We start from the raw sequence: 10,488 nt of genomic DNA, 5'->3' as shown, positions 1-10,488 counted from the left end.
AAGTATTTTAAGTACCGTAAATATAATAATATAATTGCGTATGTCAATAAATTTATTGCAAGTGGGTTGCCTTTTTCAGTCCAGAAAAAAAAAATAACGTTTTCATATTCTACAGGGTCCATTACTTTCGATTGGTATGGATAATGGAACACAGATTTTAGAAGTAAAACATATTTTTTTTTAATTTTTTTTTTATTCTGGACAGATATGTTTTGGGAACCCACTTGCAATAAAGTTGACATACATAATTGAATATAAAATACTTTTCATCCATTAACCAGCTCAGTGACGGGTGAAGGTCCTATGGTGGGATCCTAGGCCATTTTCACACATGTATCACTATGGTAGCTATAAATAGCTATGGCCACTGGCCAAGAAGGAATCGATTACGGTACAGAATTTACAGATCACTGTGCCGCCACAACGCAACTTTATGGAATATAATGCTTTGTTCCTTTACAAAGCGGACAGCGCTATACACCGAAACGTGCCGAAACTATGTAGTCTTGCTGTAAAAATAAAGCGCGTAGTCTAAATATATCTATCCAATATCCATACCTACTAATATTATAAATGCGAAAGTATCTCTGTCTGTCTGTCTGTCTCGCTTTTACGCCAAAACTACTGAATCGATTGTAATTAAATTTTGTACACATAATCTAAAGCCTGAGAAATAACATAAACTGGAAAAGGGGTTGTAAAGGGGTGGTTATGTGTAAATTTGTTCAAATACTAATATTATAAATGCGAAAGTATCTCTGTCTGTCTGTCTGTCTCGCTTTTACGCCAAAACTACTGAATCGATTGTAATTAAATTTTGTACACATAATCTAAAGCCTGAGAAATAACATAAACTGGAAAAGGGGTTGTAAAGGGGTGGTTATGTGTAAATTTGTTCAAATTAAGTTAGTTCCAAAAATTCATAACAGATGGCGCTAAGAGTCGCCTACATCACGCTAGCGCTTACTCAAACGTTTCTATAAGAGGTGGTACCATTTTTAAAAAAAGATCTTTTGATTCTTTCGATTGTTTAAACACGTTTATAAATAACTCACTACTCAGTATTATACTTTATCTATGCAGTGAGGTTATTTAACTATTTATCATTGATAGGTAACCCTTAAAAGCAGGGCCCCCGTAAGGGCTACTGGCGCCTGTGTGCAAAAAAAAGGATTTTGGCGCCCCTTTAGGCAATTTTTTTTGGGATTTTGGTTTTGGCGCCCCTAGAGGATGGCGCCCGTGTGCATTGCACACATTGCACTTATGGTAGCGGGGGCCCTGCTTAAAAGCCTTAAGGCTTAAACGGTAAACCTATCAATGATAAATAGTTTATTGGTAAAGTTGTGTAATGGGGGCTAAATAAGCTTTAAAATTTGGCATAAATAAAGTTTATTTAAAATAATGAACTACATACCTATTATGTGAACACTGTACATCTGTTTTTGGGTATTTTGATTTAAGGGGTACCTGGGTTTTAAAAAGCTTTTAAAGACACCAATTTTGTTGAAGTCCACGCGGACGAAGTCGAGGGTAACAGCTAGTATAGTTCTTGCAATCTACGAGTGCGCGTAGCCTTTATTAGTAGTTGTAATTGTAATATAGACATTTTCGTTAGTGTGCGTACCTGACGGAGCAGTCAGTAGCGAGCGAGCCATGTACGCGTGTGTAGATATGGTCACTCACACAACTAAGGGCGCCGCGCGCTCGTAGATTGCAAGATCTATAATAATATTATTATAAATGAGAAAGTGTGTCTGTTTGTCTTGTACCTTTTCACGCCCAAACCGCTGAACCGATTTTGCTGAAGTTTGGCATGGAGATACTTCGAGTCCTGGGAATGGACATAGAATACTTTTTGTCCCGGAAAAATATACGGTTCCCGCGCGATAAACGAGTTTTGGCGCAGCGAAGTTGCGGGCGTCATCTAGTTCAAGATATTTTCATCACACAACGGCGTGTTGTCGTTAAACAGCCGACGCAGTCAGTAGTTATTGTGCTAATGCAAATGTAGTCACAAAATGTAATTTTTAAGTTTTTAAGAAGTTTTGACCTCTACATACTATACAGCTATATAAATCACCAATATTAATTTTGGAAATAAAACATTGTTGCATATTTAAAAATATATATATTTCTTATTGATTATATTTGTATAATTAACTCATGTTCTTATGAGGAAGTTCTTTTCAAACCAATAAAGCTTCATTCTTCTATTTCATCCTAATATTAATTTAAATATTATTGTTAGTATGTTTAGGAATATCAATGGAACTGAAACAAAAACAATCAATGATAAAACAACTGTTTTGTCATGCATGTGTGCCGTGTGGTCCTTACTTCTAACTAGCAGTAACAACCACACTTATGGCCGTTCCCAATATTTGATCTATCTCTGGTTTTGCCCTACTAGAGATAGGAATAGCTCACGTTAGACATTAGAGCCATATATTTTATGTCAATTGTGAGCTATTCCTATCTCTAGTAGGGCAAAACCAGAGATAGATCAAATATTGGGAACGGCCGTTAGATAAATTCATGGTATCAAATAGTTATGACTTATGGTATGGTATCAAGTTTTATGATGTATGTTAGGGCGAGAATTTTTCATTACAATATTTACCAACCACAACGTAACATAATATGTTCACAAGCAGTTTTGTTGAGTTGTAATAGCTTGGGTTTGTTTTTTGAAAATATTTGACTTTTGAGTCAAACATAATCATTTTCAAAAACAGTACCTTTTTCAGAGTCCAGAGTTCATAACTTTTAAGAGTTTAAAAATTGAAGAACTTTTATATTTGCTTATTTTAATTAGTAATGAAATAAAAATGTTACCAACTTACTTCTTGTTACTGTTCTAATTGATCTCACTAAATTTAGGATTTGAAACTTAATTGACGATTGGTCCTCGTAGCCTTGATTTGCACTGTGTGCACCCCAGCCCACTGAAAAGTAATAAATCCAGTTATTGCCTTTGATGGTAATAATTAGTTTTCATAACCTACATAGCTGATATTGATTTCACTTATTTCTGATAGAAGTCAAGGGAAAAGCTAATGTTTTGTAATTAATTTAATCTAGATTCTAGGCGAATATTTCTATATCTTCTTGTTGAAATATAATTTAAATAGAGATACGAGTAAAAATAGGACTGCGGCTACTTACTTTTCTGCATAAATCTTTCTTCATGTAAAACACATACCGCATTCAAGCATAATAATGTTGCCTCGAATAAATTCCAAAGAGTGAGCATTTTGATTATTTAGTAATCATCCAAATAAAACCAGTATTATAATACATCGACGAACAATATTTGGAATGTTTTTATTTTTTCACAGATTACTATATATTTGTAGATTATTTTTTGACTCAGCTGTCAAATGACATCAAAGTTTAATGTCATTGTCAATGTCATTTGGTTCATACTGACATATTGTTGTCTTAAACTTTTGGCTTAAAAGAAAGCAAAGTTTTACGGGATGAAGAATCCGGTAAACGAGCAGATCGTTGCCTAATGGCGTGTAGAAACTAGAATATGAATAATACGACAGAATACAGATGGCATGAAATATACTGTGTCGTATGTATTGTGTAGCTTAATATAACCATTCTGAAACTGCGTTGAGACTTGAGAGTAAATCTCGCTTTGTTGTATTTTTTTCGTAACGCGAACGCGACGTAAGTCCAGAGACTAGACATACAATATTAAAATATTATAATCATAAAGTTAATATTAACTTTATGATTATAATATAATATTTAATAGGTGTTTTAGTTTGAAAGAAAAACTAAAACACCTACGCAAATTTCGTATATACGGCAGCACTGCAGATTACGATGCATTCTGCCTACTTCGTAAAAGAGCAAAAATGTTAGAAAGTAGTTGTTATGAATTGTACATTCAAAGGTGTGAAGATTCAATATTGAAAGACCCAAAATATTTTTGGTCATTTATTAAAAACAACAAAGGTGACACTACAGGCGTACCTTCCTCCTTGACATACAATGGGCAAACAGCCAACACTGGGCCAGATGCTTGCTTCCTCTTTTCCTCTTATTTTGACAGCAACTTCCTTGTCTCATCCCAACACAATAATACATCTAGGATCAACCCTAACCAAATAAGTTGCAATTCTAATTTCTCTTTGAGTGACATCCGAATAACTTCCGACATTGTACAAGGTCTTTTAAAAAATGTTAACCTTAAAAAGGGCACGGGGCCCGATAACATTCCTGCTATTTTAATCCATCGTTGATCGAACTCCCTTACCCAACCTCTTACAATATTATATAATCGCTCCGTCACAGAGGGTGTTGTTCCTAAAATCTGGAAGACTGCCTTTATATCGCCAATTTTCAAGGGTGGCAACCGGTCAGATGTCAACAATTACAGGCCTATCTCGAAATTATGTATCTTTGCCAAGTTGTTTGAACGCATAATTTAGAACAACGTTTACAGTTTCTGCTCTAAAACTTTCATAAATGAACAACATGGTTTCCTAAAGAATCGTTCAACTACATCAAACTTGTTGACATTTGTTGATTATGTTACTGAAACCATGGATTCAGGAGGGCAATTGGATGCTATTTTTACTGATTATAGCAAAGCATTTCATTTGACCGCATAGACCATTCCTTACTACTCCAGAAACTTTACCATGCTGGAATCCACGGCAATCTTTATAGGTGGTTCGTCTCCTACATAGAAAATAGAACTCAGGCTGTGGTTCTTAATGGTTTTTCTTCGGCATGGAGTAATGTACCGTCGGGTGTACCCCAGGGGTCTCTTCTAGGGCCCCTCCTGTTTAACATCTTTATAAACGACATTAAGGCGTGTTTTCAGCATTCTCAATTTCTTTTGTATGCAGATGATATGAAAGTGTATAGATCTATCTATAACATATCAGACTGTCAACTGTTGCAAGAGGATATATACAGACTTGAGGAGTATTGTTGTGTAAATAATTTGGATCTCAATGTGTCTAAATGTTCCTCTATGACTTTTAGCCGCTCGTCTAAAGTAACATCTTTCCCTTACAAACTAAAGGGACTAGAGCTAAAAAGTGTGACAGAGATTCGTGATCTTGGTATCATACACGACACAAAATTATGTTACAATAAACACCTAGACCACATCTTAAATAAAGCTAATAAGTCACTAGGATTTATTCTCAGAATGAGTTCACAATTTAAAAATATAAAGATATTAAAAATTCTCTTCTGTTCTTATGTACGCAGTTCCCTCGAATATTGCTCTGAAATCTGGAATCCCCAATACACTGTTCATATAAATAGGCTAGAATCGATTCAAAAAAGATTTTTAAAACACTTACAATTTAAATGCAATACATACGATCCTTCTTATGAGTAGAGATCCAAAAGATTTCACCTTCTCCCTCTTTTCGAAAGACGCCGTATCTCTGATATCATTTTCCTACTCAAAACTATTCAAAACAAAATTGACACCCCATTACTCCTTTCTAAAATTTCTCTAAAAGTACCATCAAGGTCAGCTCGAGTCCAGACTCCCCTGTATGTCCCATTCTCTAATACAAATTACCGAAGAAACTCCTTTATCATTAGATCTTCAAAATTTATTAACAGCTTAAATGATACTCCAGAACTTGATTTTGATTTATTTATAACTTCACCTTCTGCCTTGAAACAAAAGTTGACACAGCACTGGTTCGATGCGATTCTCTGATTCTCTGCTTAGTTTTACTTTCTTTTTCTCCTGTACCAACAATAAATTTATTATCATTCAATAATTTGCTATGTATTTTTTAGTATTAAGTTGCAAGTTATTTGTTTCTATTTCTTATATAGTTATCTGTATGTGAAAACATATAAATGGTGCTTCAGAGCACCATTTATATGTCGTAAGTCGTAAGCATAACTAAAAAAAAATAGGTTAAGTAAGTACTAAGTTGTATGTGGGTAGTATTAAGTTGGTATGTGGGTACTGAGCAGGATCACAGGGATATAGGTATAATATTTTGCGAGGCTCCCTGATGGATGACGCTGGACGCAAGAGGACAGATTTTGTTGAGAGAAATAGTTTGTTGATACTCAAACTATCCATACTAATATTATAAATGCGAACGCGTGTCTGTCTGTCTGTTACCTCTTCACAGCCAAACCGCTGAACCGATTTTGCTGAAATTTGGTATGGAGATACTTTGAGTCCCGGGAAAGGACATAGGATACTTTTTATCCCGGAAAAATGTACGGTTTCCGCGCGATAACCGAATTTTGGCGCAACGGAGTTGCGAGTGTCATCTAGTTATTTATAAACCCACACCGCCCACGCCTTACGCCGCGCCGCCTCTGATCATAAAATATGATAAATTAAATATTAATTATTATTTAGTTATCAACACCGGACGCATTTGATGCAAAACACGGAAACAACGGAAACAACACTTGAAATTAGTAATAATTATAAAATTGATAAGAATGTTAATTCATATTTTGAAGTGCATCTAAGTACTTGAGAAAGATACCTGGCCATTTAAAAGGGATTTAAAAGGAGAGGTTTTTATATTTGCAACTTGTATTTACCATCAAACACTAAAGCGATGGCTCGCTTGATCATTCTTAGCGTTGTACTGCCAGCCGTGTTGCTGGTAGTGGTCAAATGCTCACTTGCTGTCAATTTTGGTGGTTTACCGTATTATACGTAAGTGATTTCCTTATTTTTTTAATCACCTGCTCGGGCATTTCCAAACAATTGCATTCTCGAGAGAATCGATGTCGATTACCTACAAGCTGGATCCGATGTCGATTTTGAGTCTTCTAGGATCGTCAATCAAGCTAATATTGTAACCCTTTTATATTTTCTACTACAGTAGCTGGGCCGAAGCTGTTCAGAACAAAAGCGAGCGGTGTATCGCCAACACGGTGACTCGGGCGTCTTGTGCCAACATGAAGGGCCCAGGTGACATGCTGATGGCGCACCCTGATGACTGCCGCCTTTTCTACTACTGCATGAGTCCGATCCTGCCGCCCGCGTGCAGGGACTGCCCGTTTGAGCTGCACTTCAATCCGACCCTGCGCGTCTGCGACTGGCCCTACAGAGCGGGATGCAAAGTGAACAAGGCCTAAAGCTTTCCGTTAGGCGATTCGCTTTCTCGTTCGCCCAAGTTTCATAAAATATATTGTTGAATTCAATTATTGCACAATACATCATGATTTCACTTTTTACGTAAGTATATTATAGTATTTAGTACCGCCTGCTAAAAATAAATAGCAATATTATTTTTTTAACAATAAACTTGCTATCATTATGACTAGGAGTTACTATTGGTCGCGGGCCGCGATTATCATCCGACCTATAACATTGAATTGACATAAGCCGACAAAATGACCTGGGTCTGTCAACTACCGAGAAACGATTGAGTTTCTCTTTTACCTCGATGGTACCTAAATAGGTAATCAGATACTTACTACAAATTTATTGCAAACTGCAAAATTTCAACTGCCTTTACAAGACGTATTGTACTTACTACTTAGTACATAATTAATTATAGACAAGTGCTTCTCAGGTCGTTATCGCACTTGGAGTACCAGCTACTTGAAGTTACCTAGTTACTTGACTCTTGAGTCCTGAAACTGTTTAATCTATTTATAGCTGCAGTTATCATAATAATATTTTATACCTTTTTCATGACTACTAGAGATCGCCCAATGGTCGAAATTCGACCTTAGTTTCAACGACATTAGGACTACTACCTATATTTTATAAAAAATATTGACTTTGACTTGTTGACTTGTCTCTGGGACTTAGCTGATCTCAGACTGGCCGTGTAAGCATTGTCTAATAGTATTTTAGATTCAATAAAAAAAAACTTTAATCAATTTTTAATTTGTCAACTTGTTGTCAACAGACTTCAACCATAAATAAAAGAGTATAATTCGTATGTATAGGCTTGTCACTCAAAAATCTGTCATTTCTCATGTGTGTGTGTTGTAGTGTGTAATGTTTTATTTGTTAAAAAAATGTATGATGCGGGCGCCAGACATGTGATCAAATACGCAAATCTGCCAAGTGTAGCACTGACATTTGCCTATTTGTGCAAAGTTATTGCTGGCATTTTCCTATTTGTGCAAAGTTTGCTCAAACTTTGAAGCCCATGTCTGGCGCCGCGCCGGCTTGATAAAAGCATAATTTCAAAATAATATTAGTTCGATGCACTCCTTCACCATAATCTATACATCTATACATATAAATAAAATTGAAGTGTCTGTTTGTAATATTGAAAGAACCGTTTCTTACTACATGCATATGAATGTACTTACGATACATATACCAAAATAGCATTTTTTACAATTTTTGTCTGTCTGTATGTCTGTCTGTTTGTTCCGGCTAATCTCCGAAACGGCTGGGGCGATTTTGACGGGACTTTTTTTGGCAGATAGCTGATGTAATAAGGAGTAACTTAGGCTACTTTTTAACTGACTTTCAATAAAGGAGGAGGATATATTTTATTTTTTTAAATATTTTGTTCGGAATAATTATCTCTTTTTTATTATCTTCGTCATCACATTTTGCTGACGCGGACGACGTCGCGGGCAACAGCTAGTTATAAACTATAACTATGCAAAGTTTCATGCAACTACGTTTTCCCATTTTTCGTAAAAAGGGTTACAAAGTTTTTCGTTCGCGTATTAATATTATGATGATGATGATGATGATGATGATAAATACACCTTACTAAAAAAAGTATTTTAATTTTTAACGTAAGTATAATATCTATCAATTATAATCGACGCAACGCTGACGCAACGCGTCGTGTGGACTGGCTCTTAGGAAGATAATCTTTGAGAAAAGCCGATAAGAAATAATTTATTTGAACCCTGTTCGGCTGTTTTAGCGCTTACTAATAGAAGACTTTAGTAACTGTAGGGTTTAGATTACTTAATTTCGCTAAAAACTTTAGTAAACTCATCTCGAAATCGCACCATAAAATTGAAGCAACCACGCTCGCTTCAACCAAGCAGTTTACGACAATCTGCTAAATAGCTTGTAGCGTCGCTGATTGTGGTAAAAATAGCTGATCCATTAGGATCTAGGAGTTCATTAGGAGTGCACAGTGGCGGTCTTAGGGGTGGCGAACAGGGTAATCGCCCGGGGCCTCGCTCTTGCAGGGACCTCTCGTCAAGCAAAAGGTCATAAAGTGGCATTTTATTTGAATTTTTTTGGTGGTGAGATCCCGGTGTAGAACTTAGAAGGCGCGCGGTGGATAGACGGCCAAAGGGCCTCGCAAAGACCCGCTGCTCGGGGCCTCTCAATGGGTAAGACCGCCACTGGAAGTGCATGTGGTCTGCATCACACACGATATGAATGGCACGTCAGCTGATGAAGATGGAGCGGTGTGCCATTATATCATTACCCGACCTACATGCTCGCACCTTAGATAACTATTTGCTGTGCTGATCCGACGTGCTATTTTAAATTATACTATTTAGCAATTTGTGTTTACGTAGACTGTAGAATGTGCGAGTTAGGGTGCGTTTCCACTGTCTCGGAGCTGGGCGGAGAGAACCTTAGCGGTGCCCGAATTGACCAATCGTGCTATTCCAGCGGCGGAAGCGGAGCCGAGATTTCGAGCATGGTGATCAGTGGAAACGCGGCCATAATAAGGAGTTAGGCTATAAAAAATATTTACCTACTTCATTATAAAACGACACTCTTTTCTAAGAAGGTTAACTGCTATACTGATCAGTTATATCTAAAAAAACAATTTTACGTCAAAAAGACATATTTTTTTTGGCTCAGGTAGGCAATGATGTATAATATCATTGCAGGTAAGTTATATAAATAGGTACTGACTACTGTCCCACCCCTGGGCAAAGGCAAATGATTTTACCCACTGGTGGGAAAACACATAACCTTTGCAGCTTTGCTTTTCAGTGTAGGCCTTAGGCCACTTTTTTCAGTCGCCCATGTACGAAATTTGCCGTTCCGCTCCCTAGGAGTTAGGACGCTGCCGCCCCTAGGCTGCGGCCTATACGGCCTATTTTTGATTCCAGGGCTTCAAGTGCCCAGTGGTTTGCCCGGCCCCAAAAACTATAGCAGTAGGTGACCTCCGAAAAGCCCATGGCCGCGGTGGTGAGCCCACCTGGTGGCTGTACCTAATAATTATGTAGTGAGCCTGAAAATTTAATGTAGCCTGTAAAGAATTACAGTATTGTTCAGAAATATTACTAAGAGTGGGTTGCACCAACTTACCATAGCTCTGTAACTTTAACTATAACTTGGTACTACTAAAAGTAAAAAAAGGACGCCATAACCTTGAGCTCGACAAGGCTTTAAATGAACGTGGCGAAAAAAGAAACTAACGCTGTCATCATACAAAAACGCCATTTTTGACAGTTCTCCTTTACCAGCAGCGCCCCCGCCCACGTTCATTTCAAGCCTTGTCGGACCAGCTGTCATCTGTCAAATTCTGTGATCAAAGTTAAGGACAAAGTTAAAGTTAGCCTTAA

At 37.0% G+C, this 10,488-nt stretch overlaps 2 protein-coding genes across 2 annotated transcripts; one reads left to right on the top strand and one right to left on the bottom strand.

Annotated features, from left to right (window-relative positions):
- Positions 1-2,128: 2,128 nt before the first annotated feature.
- On the bottom strand, positions 2,129-3,355 carry LOC121734213 (immediate early response 3-interacting protein 1). Its single transcript, XM_042124693.1, has 3 exons — positions 3,166-3,355; positions 2,844-2,945; positions 2,129-2,271 (listed from the first exon to the last, which is right to left on the bottom strand). The coding sequence occupies exons 1-3, from the start codon at positions 3,251-3,253 to the stop codon at positions 2,216-2,218; spliced, it is 246 nt and encodes an 81-aa protein (XP_041980627.1). The 5' UTR covers positions 3,254-3,355; the 3' UTR covers positions 2,129-2,215.
- Positions 3,356-6,556: 3,201 nt separating this feature from the next.
- On the top strand, positions 6,557-7,203 carry LOC121734211 (probable chitinase 10). The gene is made up of 2 exons (XM_042124691.1): positions 6,557-6,679; positions 6,849-7,203. Exons 1-2 carry the CDS (start codon positions 6,579-6,581, stop codon positions 7,102-7,104), a joined length of 357 nt encoding a protein of 118 aa, XP_041980625.1. The 5' UTR covers positions 6,557-6,578; the 3' UTR covers positions 7,105-7,203.
- Positions 7,204-10,488: the final 3,285 nt, after the last annotated feature.

Source organism: Aricia agestis, chromosome 15 (assembly GCF_905147365.1).
Source record: "Aricia agestis chromosome 15, ilAriAges1.1, whole genome shotgun sequence".
Classification (NCBI taxonomy): domain Eukaryota; kingdom Metazoa; phylum Arthropoda; class Insecta; order Lepidoptera; family Lycaenidae; genus Aricia; species Aricia agestis.
This window is presented reverse-complemented; position numbering and strand designations above follow the sequence as displayed.